The sequence below is a fragment of the Scyliorhinus torazame genome, chromosome 21 (genome assembly GCF_047496885.1).
Source record: "Scyliorhinus torazame isolate Kashiwa2021f chromosome 21, sScyTor2.1, whole genome shotgun sequence".
Lineage (NCBI taxonomy): Eukaryota > Metazoa > Chordata > Chondrichthyes > Carcharhiniformes > Scyliorhinidae > Scyliorhinus > Scyliorhinus torazame.
In genome coordinates, this window is record NC_092727.1 from 17,020,782 (window position 1) to 17,040,213 (window position 19,432).

The following is a 19,432-nucleotide window of genomic DNA, read 5'->3' on the forward strand; positions in this document are numbered from 1 at the left end:
CATATTCTCACAGCATCTACAAGGTAAAGATGAATCTTTCAACTCCTTCTTAACTAACCTCCGCCTGCGAGCGCTGTCCTGCAACTTTAGTGATATTGCTGACTCCATGATCAGAGACCAAATCGTTTTTGGTGTTCACTCTGATCTTCTGAGAGAGCAGCTACTGAGAATCAAGCATATGACCCTGCCAGTCGTGATTGAAACATGCACAGTGCATGAGCACGCCAAAAATCGCTATGCCCAGTACAAATCGGCTGAAAATTAGAAACTTGCCTCCCACGAGGCAGAGAGTGTGCAGGCCATCTCCTGGATGCAGCGCCTCAGCATTGATGAAAACGGCCATTTTGTTAGCTTTTCCCGGGGCCCCACACATGCGCGATGCGAACGGGATAACGAAGCGGCCGACACCCGCACTGCACATGTGCGACGACGCGCGGAGCATCAGGACGCCGACGTCATGACGTGCTCGAACTGCGGCACCGGCCACTTAAAGAAACAGTGCCCTGCAAGAGGCAGGCGATGTTTAAACTGCGGGAAGCCAGGCCACTATGCAGCCTTGTGCAGGTCTTCACCACCAGTCAGGGGCCAGCGCTCCCAATTCCGACGACGGCGCGTTCAGAGTGTGCTACAACGATTACAGGATTCCGATCCTGGCAGCACAACAGATCCAGAAGAAGAATGCCTGGACTCCGCCTACTGTGTGGGCATCATTATCAAATGTGAATATGCCACATCCAACTCATCACAAATTCAATCCATCCTCACTGTGGATTCTGCGGACGAATGGCGTGCGGTGATGCAGGTCAACCACTGCTCCATCCAGTTTAAGCTGGACACAGATGCTTCTGCCAACCTCCTCTCACAGGCAGATTTCAAACGCATCAAGAAGCCCCCCAAGGTCCTTCCAGCAGCCTGTAGGCTCCTGGACTACAACGGAAATGCCGTCATGGCACTGGGATCCTGCCATCTACTCGTTTCCAACAGGAGCACCCATGCACGGTTACGTTTTGAAATTGTCAAGCCAGACAGGGCATCCCTACTTGGCGCGCATGCCTGCAAGCAGCTGAACCTCGTGCAGCGGGTTTACACAACGACATCCTCCAATGTGGATCTTCAGGCCGGCATTGACGACATCCTCGCTCAGTATCCAGATGTGTTCGACGGGATGGGCACGCTGCCATATTGATACAAGATTCTGCTACGACCTGATGCCAAGCCAGTGGTCCCCGCACCATGCCGGGTCCTGGCTCCGCTGAGGGAGCGCCTGAAGGCACAGCTCAAGGATCTTCAGCAACAGGGCATCATTTCCAAGGTAACCGAACCGACTGACTGGGTCAGCTCGATGGTATGTGTTAGAAAGCCTTCGGGAGACCTGCGCATCTGCATTGATCCCAAGGATCTCAATAAGAATATAATGCATGAACACTACCCCACCCTGAAGTGGGAGGAACTCACCAGTGAGATGGCACATGCACGTTTTTTCACCAAGTTAGATGCGTCACATGGATTTTGGTAAATCCAGCTGGATGAGTCCAACAGAAGGCTCTGCACCTTCAACACACCGTTTGGCAGATACTGCTATAATCGCATGCCGTTTGGCATTGTCTCGGCATCGGAGATCTTCCATCGCATCATGGAGCAGATGATGGAGGGCATTGAAGGGGTTCGTGTGTATGTGGACGATATCATCATGTGGTCCACGACTCCTGAAGAGCATGTTTCCCGTCTCCAGCAGGTATTCTGCCGTGTCTATGCCAATGGCCTGAAGCTGAACAGGTCCAAGTGTTGCTTTGGCATGTCAACATTCAAGTTCCGAGGTGACCAGATCTCTCAGCAGGGTGTGCACCCGGACACAGACAAGTTCAAAGCCATCGAAGCCATGACGGTCCTTGAAGACAAGAAGGCGGTGTTGCGCTTCCTGGGCATGGCCAATTTTCTGGGCAAGTTCATCCCAAACATGGCCTCACACACCACGGCCCTACGAAACCTGGTGAAAAAGTTCACTGCCTTTGAGTGGAAGGCAGCACATCAGGCAGAGTGTTTGAAGCTGAAAGCCAAGCTCACCACTGCACCCGTCTTGGCATTTTTCGACCCAGACAGGGAGACGAAGATCTCGACAGATGCGAGCCAGGATGGCATCGGTGCGGTGCTGCTTCAACGCGATGACACTTCATCCTGGGCACCGGTAGCCTATGCATCGAGGGCCATGACACCCACCGAAACAAGGTATGCGTAAATAGAGAAGGAATGCCTGGGTCTTCTCACTGGCATTCTCAAGTTTCCCGACTATGTCTACGGCCTGCCGACATTCACTGTCAAGACAGATCATAGGCCTCTGGTCCACATTATCCACAAGGACCTGAACGACATGACGCCTCGGTTGCAGCGCATCCTCCTCAAACTCAGAAGGTACGACTTTGACTTTGTGTACACGCCTGGCAAGGAGCTCATCATCGCTGATGCATTGTCCCGCTCCATCACCTTGCCTAGTGAACCGCTGGAAATCATCCGGCAGATTGAATCACAGGTGCAGCTGTGTGCTAGCACCCTCTCGGCGTCTGATGAGAAGGTGGTTCGTATCCGCGAGGAGACAGCCAAAGACCCTCTCTTGCAGCGTGTCATGCACCACCTCGCCAATGGCTGGCAGAAAGGGCAGTGCCCTCAATTTTACAATGTAAAGGAAGACCTGACAGTGATTGATGGTATCCTTCTCAAGCTGGACCGGATTGTCATTCCACTCATTCGCCAGAGCTTGGTGCTCCGCCAAATCCATGAGGGCCACCTGGGCGTCGGGAAGTGCAGACGCAGAGCCAGGCAGACTGTCTACTGGCCCGGTATTAGCCAGGACATCTCGAACATGGTCCTCAACTGTGCGACCTGTCAACGCTTCCAGCCAGCGCAGAGCAAGGAGACGCTCCAGCAGCATGAAATCGAGACCTCCCCGTGGTCCAAGGTTGGCATCAACCTCTTTCGTGCGAATGGTCGTGACTATGTGTTGATTATTGACTATTTCTCCAATTACCCTGAAGTCGTGAAGCTCTCAGACCTCACATCTCGGACCGTCATCAAGGCCTGTAAGGAGATGTTCTCCAGGCATGGTAACCCACTCACTGTCATGAGTGACAATGGCCCGTGCTTCAACAGCCACGAGTGGTCTATGTTTGCCAAGTCATACCATTTCAAACATGTCACTTCCAGCCCACACTATCCGCAGTCCAATGGGAAGGTTGAAAAAGGGGTGCACACTGTGAAACAGTTCAAACTGCAAGGCCGCGTATTCTGCTTCTGACATCTACCTCGTGCTGCTTGTGTACAGGGCGACCCCACTGTCCACTAGCATGTCGCCGGCTCAACTCCTGATGAACAGGGACCTGCGGACGACACTTCCAGCCATACACTTGCCCAACCTGGATCACCTCACGGTTCTGCAGACGGTGCAGCAGCTCCAAAACCAGCAAAAGCAGGACTATGATGCTCATGCCACCGATTTGCCCGTGTTATCCCCGGCAGACACTGTCAGGATCAAGATACCGGATGGTGGCTGGTCTGCTCCAGCTGTCGTTGTTCGACAGGCTGCGCCCCGCTTGTATGTTGTACATATGGCTGATGGTTCTGTTGTGCGACGGAACAGATGGGCACTGCGCAAAATTTGCCTTCCCGCAACCACTTTCTTCTCCGTTTCCGTCCATTGTTTTGCCACCTCCTGATGCCCCGAACTACAAGACCACCAGTCAGGCTTCCATCCCGCCTCTCAAGGCGCCGTCGTCCCCACCACCACCGCTCCGGCGGTCGACAAGGATCAGATGCAAGCCCCAGAGACTGGACTTATGAACATTTGTTTTGCTTGATATGTTCTGTTTTCTCACATTAGACAGCTGTCTTCACATGTAAATACGTTCATATATGCCACCACATGTAAGTACGCTCCCATGTGCCAACAAAACATAAAAAGAAAGGGGAGATGTCATGATATGCAGACATGCAGATAATGATATACAGACAGGCACAGACAGGCAGCTAATGAACGCAGAGAACAGGACATGACCAATGAGCAGACAGGACAATCAGGTGTGGTATCTCACTACAAAAGGCACGAGGCACTCACACTCCGCCTCTTTCCACTGATGAACATCTACAGAGTGAGTCAGGGTGTATGTACAGTATCACACCTCCAGCACGTGGCTAAGAGCTAGTCTGGTTCAGTCAGACAGAGTAACCACACTTAGGTTAGCAGAGAGTCGAACTCATAGAGAACTGTGCTAATTGTGCTACTGGTTCAATAAATCAGATTGAACTAACTTCAAGGTCTGGAGTATCTTTTGGTTAAAGCTGCATCCAGTTGCAGCCTGTGTTATCCCAGAGTACATAACACAACAGTTGTGAGTTAAATTATTTTGTTAATGTTAACCTATATATCATGAAGATTGAGCTGTGCATTCTTGCTAAGGCTGCAATAAGAGATGTGTAGCAAACTGTTGAATAACATTGTCTCAAAACATTTCAATGTTTCATTTGAATTCCCAAATTTGAGTTCTGTGCTGTTGGTTCACCATCCATCCTTCTTCAGCTGGGAGGGTAAGCTTGAGGGTCTGGGTGACCTACCCCTGCTTCTACTACCTATGATATTGAAGGCAATGAATAGGTTCTGTGACTGGCCTACTGACACTCAGGCACAGGGGAGAGAGTCCTGGACCTAATAAGGGCTGGCACGGTAGCACTGTTGCTTCACAGCACCAGGGACCCGGGCTCGATTCTCGGCTTGGGTCACAGTATGTGTGGAATCTGCATGTTTTCCCCCTGTCTGCGTGGGTTTCCTCACACAAGTCACGAAAGACGTGCTTGTTAGGTGAATTGGACATTCTGAATTCTCCCTCTGTGTACCCGAACAGGTGCTGGAGTCTGGGGACTGGGGGATTTTCACAGTAATATTCATTGTAGTGTGAATGTAAGCCTATTTGTGACACAAATAAAGATTATTATGTATCTGGGACTACAGGGCTAAGGTAGTATAATTTGATCTGAGATCATTTGTGAGATATTGATTTATCTTAAAAGTAGTTAAAACTGAATGCTGGAAATCTCAAATAAGAACAGAAAAAGCTGTAAGTAGTTATCTGAAAAGGGATAAGGTGGGTGAACAAGGCTGAGGCTCTTGCATGTTTTTATTTCTGAAAGCACAGACTAGTTTTAATTTACACCATTCATTTTCCCCTCTGACTTCAGCAATTATAATAACCTTTATCTTTATTGTCACAAGTAGGCTTACATTAACACTGCAATGAAGTTACTGTGAAAAATCAGGGGCTAGTTTAGCACACTGGGCTAAATCGCTGGCTTTTAAGGCAGACCAGCAGCACGGTTCAATTCCCGTACCAGCCTCCCCGAACAGGCGCCGGAATGTGGCGACTGGGGGCTTTTCACACTAACTTCATTGAAGCCTACTTGTGACAATAAGCGATTTTCATTTTCATTTTCATTTCAAATCCCCCGAATCGCCACACTCCGGCGCCAGTGGGTACACAGAGGGAGAATTCAGAACGTCCAATTCACCTAACAAGCACGCCTTTCGGGACTTGTGGGAGGAAACCAGAGCACCCAGAGGAAACCCACACAGACACGGGGAGAACGTGCAGACTCCGCACAGAGAGTGACCCAAGCCGGGAATCGAACCTGGGACCCTGGTGCTGTGAAGCAACAGTGCTAATCACTGTGCTACCGTGCTGCCCAATTCTCATTTCCTGTCTCTGACTGCACAAGACCTGTTGCTCTACATTTCCAATGGTCTCTTTGCCAACATTCAAAAACCCTGTGCAATATATCAACTAATCATTACAATCAGATTTAAGTACATGCCCACTATCTCCCTAACGATTGCTCAGTCAGCACACAATATCATTTTTCAGACAACTGGACGTTGGTTTCTGCATTCTTTATGAAATTCAATGTGATGGAATAAAACTTTCACATATACAGCTATAATTTGTAAAATGGTCAGCTCCAAAAATAACAAAGGAAGTTATTTTGCACAACTAAATATGTTATTACACTAAAGTGCAAGAACCTGATACTTTCAGATTTCCAGCATCCACATTATATTGCTTTTATTATCTGATACTTTTTGTTGATGTAGCTCATGTATTCCTGTTAATAGTTCCATCTTGTAGTGATGGAATGCACCCTTGAAATTCACTTTCTGGGATATGTTTTATAATCATTGATAGAAAATGATTACATTAAATTACCTCAAATAAAACCCTTTTGTGCTATTCGATGAACAATGTGTATACATGAGGTTAATGTAGAAAATGTAATTTTGCATTGTAATATTGAGTATTTTACAAACCAGTAAAGACAAAGACTATAACAGAAAAACAGGAACAACGCAATGGCTTATTCATATGGATGACTTTATTTAAATGGAAGTTTTACTAAGGCAGTAAAGGTAAAATGTTTATTGCAGGCTAACAAATTTTAAGGAATGTGTGATTATATAGCAATACAAAAATGTTACATTTAAAGCAAAATGCAATACTTTAATGGCTTGGAGTCAATTCGCACTGAACTGAATGGAAAAGATCTACTTCTGCTGAGGTCCAGCGACTGCGGGCTTTTCCTCACGAGAGATGGGCACAGATCGCTCAGGAACATCAGCAACCTTCCTGGGACCAGAGATCGTCAGAATTCCATCTGCAGATAGGGAGCAGGTGATCAGAGTTGGATCAACCCCTGCTGGGACCTTGTACTTCCGGTGAAATTCTCTCGAGACGTAGCCATGTTCATCCTACAGAATAAAAGATTTGATCAAATGAGTGTCAAAAGTGATGGTCAATAAACTGTTCTAAGGATTTTCCAAACTGAAGTATTCAATTTTCTCTTTTGACCTCTTTTTTTAAAAAAGGGACAAGTAAACTATGAGGCAACATTCCAGACAATCCAAGTCTCTCAAATTGAATTTCACATCCATCATTGATGGAGTTCTGACAGTGTACTCTGTTATATTACTTGTTTGTAATATGTTGTTACTCTTTGCTTTTCACTTCCAGAATGGTCTGATGGTTAGATTCAAAAGAAACTACCAATCTTCAACTTAAAGCAAATAGGTTTAATTGAATAACAAATTAAATAATGTTGACTTGAGTTTGTTCACTCTCACAGAACTTTAACTGGTGATAAAGTAATTCAGAATAAGTATTAACCATATTTAACAACACGTGCTGACTATGCTATATCTCTCTAACACTCTGCTGTCTAGACACTCCTGTTTAGAAGAGACTCAAGGTCCTTTGAGTCCACATATATATATATATACATGAATCTAGTGCTGCCATCTAGTGGTTGTCTTACACTATGATGTAGTCATTAAACCTTTATATATCTTCATATATACATATCACTACATCCTCAATGCGTCAATGGCCACAAAGTGGATGAATCAAAGTGTCCCCTTTAAGTGAGCCCTTCCCCCTCCCCCAGTGGAGTGTCAGAAGTTACCAGAAAATGTTTTTAATTGTCTAGGAGTAGTCATATATGAATTTGCCATGAACTAATGTTTTCAGCCATTTTTAATGCTAAGAATTTACTACTAGCATTTTATACTAAGGCTGGTGTTTGTACCAGAATTGTGGAATTGTAGCAACATGTCAGGATGGCCGAGTAGTCTAAGGTGCCAGACTCAAGGCGTGTGTTTCCTTGCCTCATTTAAGCCTGGTGATTTCTGGTCCCTTTCTAGAGGCGTGGGTTCGAATCCCACTCCTGACATTCTCCTTTTGGGTGGTGCTCCGGTTTCCTCCCACAGTCCAAAGATGTGCAGGTTAGGTGGATTTGCCATGCTAAATTACCCTTAGTGTCCAAAAAGGTTAGGTGGGGTTACGGGGATGGGGTGGAGATGTGGGCTTAAGTGGGGTGCTCTTTCTAAGGGTCAGTGCAGACTCGATGGCCGAATGGCTTCTTTCTGTACTGTAGATTCTATGATTCTATGACTTGCAAATCAGAACCTAGAAAAATTCCAAAATGTTTCCCTTTCAACTGGATAAATATGTTTTGAGACATTGCCAAATACTCAAATCTGTACCAACACATTGTCAGAGCATAAGGACTGGTGAATGACTGTGGGCAGAAAGAGTAAACAACTCTGGCAACATCACAGAGTTATGCTCCCATATTGCATAAATGTCTGGGACAATAAGAGCTTCGGTTTCAATGGAACCTGCTTGAGTGTCGAGACTCCTAAGTGCACCAACCAGATCATCCCCAAAAAACACAGCTGTTTATCAGTATTTACAACACTTGCTCAGCAACTCTTATCAACATTAGAATGGTAACTACACTTCAAAAGTAATTAATTAGTCACTGCGTCAAGGACCCGGGTTCGATCCTGATCCCGGGTCACTGTCCATGTGGAGTTTGCACATTCTCCCCGTGTCACTCACCCCCACAACCCAAAGATGTGCAGGTTAGGTTGATTGGCCACGCTAAATTGCCCCTTAATTGAAAAAAAAAAGAATTGGGTACTTTAAGTTTATAAAAAGGGGTAAAAAAGTAATTGATTGGATATAAAGTGCCAAGGAAATTAGAATTAGGGATTAGAACACTTAGGTGGTTGTTTTTGACCGGCGCAGATGTGATGGGCAGAAGGGCCTTTCCTGTGCTGTTGACCTCTATGAAAACCTTGAAGACATGAATGGTGTTATATAAATGCAAGTTCCCACAGGCCAGAAGGATTGTTGCTTTGTGTTGAGTTGATTGATCTTGGTGTTAACACCGCCACAATATCTCTCAGCGATCTTTGGTTAGGGATGGAAAAAAAAGTTCCTGCTTCTGATCTCTATTCAATAGTCCCTGTTGGAAGTGCACAACAGTGACCAGTGAATGAAGACTGGATTAGATGCAGCTGTGATGCCCATAGCAGTCAAATAACTAGCCAATAATCACTGCAATGGCCCATGCTGGTACAGTGGTCACCTGGATCAAATTATATCATGAAATGTCAGATAGTAACAAGAGGCTCATCATTCACAGTCATTATTTTTGAAGTTATCTATAGTCCTTGACCATATTGCAGTCTTGTAACTGAGTCCCAGGAATGATTCTATATTTAATTTTGCACAGCAAGGGCATGTGATGGCTTAACTCAGCATAAAAGAGTGCTGTATTGCTACGTTTCAGCGGAGGGAAAACATTCCAGTCCTCAATTTAGACTGGCCTCCACTGGGGTACTGCTGACTTATTACAGGGAGCCAACTAACTTTATTACAAAGATTTCTTTTTTAGCAGGCACCATACTTACCTAACTCAAAAATTGGCTTGTTCAATACCAATGTTAACATAATTCAATGTTTTTCATGTTGGCCGGACAAATCGAGAATGTTTCACAAATGAATAAGAAGTGTTGATAAAGCACCTGGCATTGCTCCAGTGATAACCAAATCGGCACCAATACAATATTGAGCAACTTTTAATATCAAAGTCAACAAAGTCGGTAAGTTGGTTGCAATCATTTCATCAATAAAAAAAACTACTCCACACAATTGCAAATCCTTTGCTTTTGTGCAAAATGTCATGGGCCTGATTTGGTTTGTGTCCCTTCAGGTGATTTTGAAATCTGGCTATAGCTTGGTTTCAATCCTCAACAAGGAATGAGATCTTTAACTGTCAGCCAATGCAGCTTCAGCTCCCAGCCAAATTAGCACTTTGAGAAGGAATAGGCATATAATTAACTCTCCCCTCACCCAAAATGTGACTCCAATAATTTGCATTAGACCAGCGATACTCTGCCAAGCCCTCCCACCTGACAAAAGTGACTGCAAACACAGGGCAATTCTACAATTGAACAAAAGTAGGAAAAAAGATAAGATGTACCTGACGTTCTTCATGCTGGGCTTGGATTTCAACAAAGTCACCCAGACTTTTGACTCGGAGTTCTTCAGGAGTGAAATGTTTCACATCAAGGTGGATTGTAAATTTATCCTTGTCCAGTCTCAACTGCAAGAGATAGAGTGCATGTACTTAGGAAAGAATGAATGGCACATTCCACGGCTGTTTTCTTGTCATTGATATTAGGAAGATGATAAAGTGACTGACCAGAACTGGGATCATGAATCAGCTCAACACTAATGGCATTGGTATCTGATTCGGATATTGTACAGTACATGATTAGTCACGGGCCAAAATGTGCTAGGTCAGGGTGAAAATCTGGTCAATTGATCATTAAATTTAAGCCTCAACCGTTATGGCTGGAAGAGAACATTTTTGTCCTTTGTAACTCATCAGATATTACAATCTGCAATTAACAATATAAATACTGCTATTTCCCTGCAAATCTGGAGTAAGACTATTAGAACACTTTAACAATCTTTTGTGAGTGTTCCATGTCTAATAGGGGAGGCAGTGGTGGAGTGGTAACGTCACTGGACAAGTAATGCAGAGACCCCTGGTAAAGCTCTGGGGTCCTGGGTTCAAATCCCACCATGGCAAATGGTGAAATTTGAGTTCAGTTTTTAAAAGTCTTGAATTAAAAGTCTAACGATGACTATGAAACCATTGCCGATTGTCATAAAAACCCATTTGGTTCACTAATGTCCTTCAGGGAAGGAAATCTGCCGTCCTTACTCGGTCTGGCCTACATGTGACTCCAGACCCACACAGCGATATAGTTGACACTTAACTGCCCCCCACTGAAATGGCGCACTCAGTTCAAGGGCATTTAGGGATGGGCAATAAATGGCAGCAACACCCACGTCCCAAGAACAAAAAATAAAATAAAACCCACAACAACAAAAGCTTGCAAGCACAAAAGTTGCGCAGGTATTTCGAAAGACTGTCGTAATTTTTCTTAAAATGGGAGTGTTTTTATTTTCCACTACTAAAATTGAAAAATTCTTCCCCATCAGCTAAAACAAGGTTGTCTAATGATATTAAACTCTTGAACTTATGATTCTAGATTTTGAGTTAGCGTTCCCAATATAGAATTTTATGCAATGAAAGTGCATAACAGGCATTCAGGCTCAGAAGAAAATCATTAGTGTTGCTGATCCCTATGCCAGAATTCCTGATAGGCACTCCTAACGTGTGAAGCACTGCACGGGGAGTGTAAACTTGTAGAATATACTGCATAGATTAAAGTAAACATCGTCTCCTTTTATCATCAGCATGCACTATCTACAGAATGCACTGCAGGAACTTGCCAAGGTTTTTTCAACAGCACCTCCCAACTCTAAGACTTCCAGCAATTACAAGGACAAGGACAACAGGTGCATGGGAAGAATTATCCCCTCCAATTCCCTCCAAGTCACATTCCAGCCTGATTTGGGCATTCCATAAACACCACGTATTAAGATCCTGGAATTCCTAACCTAAAAGCACTGCGGGAGTGGCTTCACCATCTAGGCTTGGGCTGACAAGTGGCAAGTAACATTCATGCCAGGCAAATACCAGGCAATGACCATCCCCAACAAGAGAGAATCTAACCATTGTCCCTTGATGTTCAATGTCATTGCCAATGCTCAATCTCCCACTATTAACATCCTGAGGGTTACCATTGTCCAGAAATTGAACTGGACTAGCTATATAAATACTGTGGCTACAAGAGCAGGTCAGAGTACAGGAATCCTGCGGTGAGTATCTCATCTCCTGATGCCCCAAAGCATGACCACCATCTACAAGGCACAAGTCAGGGACATGATGGAATACCTTCCACTTGCCTGGATGAATGCAGCTTCATCAACACTTAAGAAGCTCAACGTCATCCAGGTCAAAGCAGCCCACTTGATTGGCACCCCTTCCACAAATATTCACTCCTTCCACCACCAACAAACAGTAGAAGCCATGTGCGCCATCGACACAACGCACTGCAGGAACTCACCATCTTTTACCATCAACAACCTGGGGTGCGGCCATCGACAGGGAATTCACCTGGACCAGCCACATAACCACCAGATGTGGTTACTTGAGCAGACCCTGAGCTCACCTCCCAACTTCCCAAAGCCACGCCACCATTTACAAGGCACAAGTCAAGAGACTGTTGGAAAAATCACTTCATGTCTGGAACATCCAGGTTGAAGCTGCTGATGTTTAGGATGGTGGATGGGTAAGCAGCACCTACCAAAGCCACGACCACTATCATCCAGAAGGACAAGAGCAGCAGATACCTGGGAACCCCACCACCTGGAGGTTCCCCTCCAAGTCACTCACCATTAGATTTGGAAATATATCGCTGTTCCTTCGCTGTCGCTGGGTCAAATTCCTGGAACTCCCTCCCTAACAGTAGTGGATGTATCTACACCTCGGGGACTGCAGCGGCTCTAGAAGGCAGCTCATCACCAGCTTCTCAAGGGCAATTAGGGATGGGCAATAAATGCTGGCCCACATCCCGTAAATCAATTTTAAAAAGTACAGATTGCAGTGGTTCAAAAAGAAGATCCGCCATTTTCTCAAGGGAATGGTCAATAAATGCTGGCCTTGTTTATAACACCCATAGCACAAGAATGGAACAAAAAACAATGGATAACCAAGGGACTGAACCAGTAAAAAAAAGCAGGTTATAATTGCAGATGAGTGAAAGATAAATTTGAAATAAATGGTAGGATAAACATTTTTATTAAATTGTGATAAAAGTTTGGAATGATTGTCAACCAGGTTAATGGAGACAAAAACAATGAGGTTATTAAAAATGTAGTTACGTGCTGTGATAGCAAAGTTACACCTTTTCTCACTCTCCATAGTTGTGTTGTCATGAGAGGTGCTCGCTGAGAAGGGTTGGTGAGTTGCTTCATTGCACCCTGCAGATAGTAAAAACTGCAGGCAGTGGTGGAGGGAGTTGATGTTTAAGATGGTGGATGGGGTGCTGATCAAGCAGCAGCTTCATCCCGGATGTTCCAGAAATGAAGTGATTATTCCAGCAGTCTCTTGACTTGTGCCTTGTAAGTGATGGCGTGGCTTTGGGAAGTTGGGAGGTGAGCTCAGGGTCTCCTCAAGTAACCACATCTGGTGGTTATGTGGCTGCTCCAGGTGGGTTTCCTGTCGATGGCCGCACCCCAGGTTGTTGATGGTGAAAGATTCAACCATAGTAACGCCATTGACAATGGGAACTGATTAGACTCTCTGTTGCTGGAGCTGGTCACCGACTAGCATTTGTGGCATCGTGTGGCTCAAATTTAACTTGTCAATTGTCACTCAAGAACTAGGCAACGAGAAGAAACTCTCTAAAATTATGCGCGAAAGGGATGTGTTTTAATGGTCCTTTTTTTAAACCCTGAGCTTTTCTTATGGCATAGATTACTGCAATGATTCGAAAGATGTCAAATATATCTGTAAGGTGCATCATAAGGCAGAAGTGCTAATTCTTACTGGAGAGTAAGTCTGAGTCAGGGATGGAGAAAGAACAAGAAGAATATCAAAGGATCGGGCAGCATGGTGGCACAGTGGTTAGCACTGCTGCCTCATGGCGCCGGGATCCCAGGTTTGATCCTGGCTCTGGGTCACTGTCCGTGTGGAATTTGCACATTCTCATTGCGTTTGCGTGGGTTTCGCCTCCATAAACCAAAGATGTGCAGGGTAGGTGGATTGACCACACTAAATTGCCCCTTAATTGGAAAAAATGAATTGGGTATTCTAAATTTATTAAGAAAAAGAATATCAAAGGATGAATTACTCCTGCACACGTGCCAGTAGCTGGCTGAATAACGGCACAGAGAATTTCAAACTTATTGAATTCTGCACATGCATCAAATTATTTCGTTGAGATATCTGGATGATTGAGGGCACAATGTTATGATTTCTATTAGCCATAATCTGTTCCACGGAATTTCGTTGGCCATCTTTCAGCGAATGTTCTACTGGAACATTCTTTTCATAAACAACATTCTGGCACGTAAACTCGACCCACAGAACAAGGGACAAACAAAGTCATCTGAAAAGACAGATTACATGGCACAAAGACAGACATTGTGGGAAATGTTAACTGATTCCGAGGTGAAGACATGTTCCCAGAATTGCACAGAATGTGTTCAGATAATCTAAGGGCCAAGCTTTAAAAATATTTCAAAACTTTCTTCAAATTAATTTACAACCTAAAGGATGGTAATGTGAAACGATACACTTTCCAATCAATCAATTGGTATCTTGTCTTAAGCCGATACAAAATAAAGCTTAATTTTCCCTAATCCAATAATGCAACTTGACATGAATTCAGAACTGCTCAAACACAACCATCCTCATAGTCTAGTTGAGTGAGATTTCAAATCAGTTGCAGTGATTTCCAAATTAATCATTCTAGGCCTGCTATCTCAGGGTTATTTGAAATTGAAGCCACCATCAAATAGTTTCATTTAGTAAGAGATATAACAAAAGGTAAAGTTGTCATAAGCCCAGATGACCATAGGCTGCTTTCCCCTTCAAGGGGTGGGGGGGGGGGGGGGGGGAGCTGACTGGTGGTGCTTTAACCACATTTCAGGCGAGGGGCTAGGTTGAGAATAACCTCAGCTGGTACGGAAATTGAACTCGCGCTGCTGGCCTTGCTCTGCCTCACAAACCAGCTGTCTAGCCAAGTGAGCTGAGCTCATAAGAGATGTAACAACATGATTCAAACCTACGCCCTGCATGTGATGGTCATCCTAGCAGCAACAGAGAATTTCTTTCCTGGCTCTGATAAAACCCAGTGTCTGCAAGTCCGGAAATTTAAGGTTATCAGGTAGCATCTCTACTTGTCCACATTTCAATCTTCGGCATATGCTCCGTGGGCATTTTGGGGCACCGACAGTTTTGTGAATCGCATGATCAATTTATTATTTACAATTAAAATTTGGAGTAACAGTTTCTGTCATTGCAGACTGAATAGATACATACAATCCTTTTGGTACTTTCCATTAATGAATGCAATAAGCACAATGGTTACATAACTTAGTGATTGAATCTCGCAGCAAGAAAGAAGGCCATTCAGCACTTAACACCTGTGCTGGCTTATTGAAAGAGTTATCCAAGTCAAGTAGCATGGCCGGAGCAGGGAAACTCAAGCTTTATTGTGGGGGTGGAAAGAGCCGGGTGATGCTTTCAGGTATCCTGGTGTCGTTGAGCTTCACTAGCTTAGCACAAGGTAGGCCACAGCAAGAGATTGATTCCTATCCCCTGAGCTGGAGCAGGCTTCAAACCTCGGTACAGTATGTGCACAGATAGCGTTCCAATCAATTGTGCCATTAGTCCCCAACACAAGAGCAAATGCCGCGTTGTATATACTTTAATATATGCTTTCAATGCACCTGTTTAAGCAGAGCTTTAAGAGGATGCAGATTTGATCATTGGCACATAATAGCTTTCATAATAGAATTGGATGCACGTTCAAAAATAAAAGAATTGAAGGTCCGCTTAAAAACTAGACAGCACTTTCAAACAGTTAACATGGGTATGATGGGCTGAATAACCTCCTTCCTTGCTGCGAGATTCAATCACTAAGTTATGTAACCTTTGCGCTTGCTGCATTTATTAAGGAGAAATACCAGTGGCTTGCAGATCCAGTTTACAATGACACAGCAGATAAACTTGCTGAACCATCAAGGGAACATTATATATATATATTTTTTTAAAATTTAGAGTACCCAATTTATTTTTTCCAATTAAGGGGCAATTTAGCGTGGCCAATCCACCTAGCCTGCACATCTTTGGGTTGTGGGGGCGAAACCCATGCAAACACGGGGAGAATGTGTAAACTCCACACGGACAGTGACCCAGAGCCGGGATCGAACCTGGGACCTCGGCACCATGAAGCAGCAGGGCAACCCACTGCGCCGCCGTGCTGCCCAAGGGAACATAATAATTGAACTGTGCAGTCAGTCCATTTTCAAGTTGCCGTGGGCCGTTCAAAGTGATACAACCATTGTGTTATGTGGAACAATATTGGCTTTGTAATTTTAACAGAAAATGCACAGTCAATGACAGAAAAGGAGGGGGGGCAAGAAACAGTTTGATTTGGGATCGCTTGTCAGATCAGTTCTGACTAAAGTTTTCAACTGAAACCTGAAACCTAAATTTCCTCTTTCCAGGTGCTGGTGAATCCTGCTGTGCATTCCTAGCCTTTCCTGTTTATTTCAGGTTCCCAACAATCGGAGTTTTTCTTTTGATTAATATTGGGTCTCTAGGGCATTGATGTGTTCAGAGAAAATAAAACCAGACATCCAAGCCTTTGGTCCTCATGGGATGCCTGGAGGCTACATGGAAACATTAGTATTCCCACTAATTTTCCGATATTTCAAGTTGCAGTTGCTAACTATTCTTGCTGTTCCAATTTAGGACTTATCTACCATTGAAGCAACGGCACTAACAATTTGTGAACAAGCTGTCAGATACCATTAACTGCACTAATGAACTATGATCATTAGCTATAGATAGAGAGGATCATTATCAGAACATTATAGGAGCAGAGACTAGCCATTCAGCCCCTTCAACCGCCTCCACTACATCATGGTGGATCCTCAGCCTCAACTTCGTTTTCCTCCAACACCCCAATCCACCCCACTCTGTTTCCCATATTCCTGATTCCCTGAGAGTTCAATAATCAACCTCAGCCTAAGATTTTCTCAATGACTGAGCTTCCATAGCTCTTTTGGATAGAGATTTCCAAAGATTCACAACCCTCTGAGCAAATACATTTCTCCCTGTCTCAGTTCAAAATGGCTGCCCCCGATACTGACACAATGCCCCCCATTCCTTTTCTACTGCGGTGATTGTCCCTTTAAGGGCAATACATATACACTTGGGGGGCGATTCTCCCAAATGGAGCCCAAGTGTTCGCGCCGTCGTGAACGCCGTAACGTTTCACGACGGCGCAAACCGGGCCCGGGTACGACCTATTCTGTCCCCCACAGGGGGCCAGCAAGGCGCTGGAGTGGTTCACGCCGCCCCAGCCTCCTTTCTCGGTGCCAAATGTGCGCCGCGCCAACCTGCGCATGCGCGGGGGACTTCTTTAGCACGCCGGCCCCGACTCAACATGGCATCGGTGTTCAGGGGCCGGCTGCGCAGGGAAGTAGGCCCGGGGGTGGGAGAGGCCGGCCCGCTGATCGGTGGGCCCCGATCGCGGGCCAGACCCCATTGGAGCCCCCCCCCCCCCCCCAGTGAAGGAGCCCCCTCCTCACCCCCCACAGGCTGCCCCCAATCGTTCACGCAGAAATCCCGCCGGCAGCGACCAGGGGTGACCCTAGTCGCGGCCGCTGGGGCCGGAGAATCGGCAGCCCCGCCGATTCCAGTGGCCCGCGGCCAGCGCTGCGCCAAACCCGCCGACGCAAATGGCGGCGATTCTCCGCACCTCTGAGAATCGCGCACTGGCGTCGTGGCGCAGTTGCGGCGATTCTCCGGCCCGGCGCAGGACTCGGAGAATCGCCCCCATTATATTCTATATAAATGGGTACATGCATGTTTATTGCCTTCCTCTTTATGACATATACATATGCAGACCGAATAATTGGACGCATTCATTATTGTTAAAATAAATAAATAATAAATTTATTAAAGGGGCTGGTTTAGCACTGCAGGCTAAACAGCTGGCTTGTAATGCAGACCAAGTCCAGCAGCACGGTTCAATTCCCGTACCAGCCTCCCTGATCAGGTGCCGGAATGTGGCGACTAGGGGCTTTTCACAGTAACTTCATTGAAGCCTACTTGTGACAATAAGCGATTATTTATTTGTTCAATATTGTTACAGTTTAATTGTGTACAATTCTGGGCACCACACCACTAGAAGGATGTGGATGCTTTGGAGAGGGTACCAGGATGTTGCCTGGTCTCGAGGATATTAGCTGTGAGGAGAGCTTGGATAAACTTGCATTGTTTTCACTGGAACGACGGAGGTTGAGGGGCGACCTGATAGAGGTTTACAAAATTATTGGCATGGACAGAGTGGATAGTCAGACACTATTTCCCGGGGTGGAAAAGTCAATTACTAGGGGTCATAGGTTTAAGGAGCGAGGGGCAAAGTTTAGAGGAGATGTGCGAGGCAAGTTTCTTTACACAGAGGGTGGTGCATGCTTGGAACCCGCTTCCAGGAGAGGTGGTGGAAGCAGGTACAATAGCGACGTTTACGAGACATCTTGATGAATAGAATTGGAATAGAGGGATACGGCCCTGGAAGTCCAGATGGTTTTAGTTTAGACAGGCATCATGATCGGTGCAGGCCTGGAGGGCCGAAGATTCCTGTGCTGTACTGTGCTTTGTTACAAAACAGACAATACATCCACAGAGTTTGGTCAGAGCAGTTAAGCTGCACATTAAACAAGTATTTTTGTCAATTAACAAGAAAATAGGACAACTTTAGAAATAGACAGAACCTACCTCTGAAAGTCCAGATTGTACCCAACTTGGCAGCCTAAACATGGGAGATGGCATTCGCCAGTAGAAGGGGCTGACCACAGATGAGAAGTTGGGGAAGAAGTCAGCATCAAAGTGCTCCCCAAAATGCTGGTCATAGATACGGGAGGGGAAGAGAGAATTTGGCATGAGGGAACGCCGTAGCCATGGAGTCTGAACCGCAATGTCCATCTTCTCTTTCCGGTTAAGGCAGGAGGATGTATATTCAGTGTCACTGTGCTGTCTTCACTCCAAGAGCTGCTTGAAGGCTGGCTGGTGTCTGAGCCCTTTATATACACAATGCCACCCTGTCCATTGAACCTTCTGGAAAACTGATGCAAGGCTGATTGACTCTGTCATGTGATTTCATTGTTGAGGGATTTAGTGTTTGGGGAGGATTAGAAGTGACACCAGCAGTGGACCAGTCCCTGCTCTGTTGGACAATGATCTGCTGATCAGTCTCTTCCTCTGCTGGCAAAGCTTCAGAGCGCCTCACAAGATGACCTCATGGCATTTCAAAAGGAAGCTATTGTATTGAGAAGAATATTATGATGTTTCAGTTTTTATTAATGATTAAAGTTTTTAGTTTCTTTTGTGTCTCTCTCTGTGTGTTGGGTTTAAACGGTGAAGATGGTAATCCCAAGTGGTGCAGTCCATAAATAGACTGCTGGCGATAAACTTCTGCTGTTAACTATATGAATAGTTGTAGTTTCTGGCAGTAGTGAAGTGTATCATTTCACAATGCCACATGGTCAAATGTTTAACAGAGAATAATAATAAGGACTAGGGGCCGTTTCCAAAGTCGTGGGGAGCATTTAACGCGTACAAGACTGGAGGGGAAGTAATGGTCCTATTCAAACACATATTACAGAAGCAAAATTGTGTATTTCGATCAGCGATTTCAGAAAATGCCAGAATCCTTGTACCTCCTTCCACTGATGCAGTGTAATGTTACTCCAGCCGTCGGAAATAAAGTCAGAACTATCATGTCGTTCACCCTCCATTAGACTGAAGTCACTAACAGCTTGTAATATTATAGTGACTATGTGTGATAATATTATATTAAGACGTGACTGTGTGCACGTAGACTTAATTATCCGTTACG

The 19,432-nt window shown here is 45.2% G+C and overlaps 1 protein-coding gene and 1 non-coding gene across 2 annotated transcripts; one reads left to right on the forward strand and one right to left on the reverse strand.

The window, feature by feature from the left end:
* Positions 1-6,390: 6,390 nt before the first annotated feature.
* Positions 6,391-18,653, reverse strand: cryabb (crystallin, alpha B, b). Its single transcript, XM_072486211.1, has 3 exons — positions 18,313-18,653; positions 9,859-9,981; positions 6,391-6,781 (listed from the first exon to the last, which is right to left on the reverse strand). Exons 1-3 carry the CDS (start codon positions 18,517-18,519, stop codon positions 6,578-6,580), a joined length of 534 nt encoding a protein of 177 aa, XP_072342312.1. The 5' UTR covers positions 18,520-18,653; the 3' UTR covers positions 6,391-6,577.
* trnal-caa (transfer RNA leucine (anticodon CAA)) lies at positions 7,640-7,758 on the forward strand. Its single transcript has 2 exons — positions 7,640-7,677; positions 7,713-7,758. It is a non-coding gene; the product is annotated as a tRNA-Leu (tRNA).
* Positions 18,654-19,432: the final 779 nt, after the last annotated feature.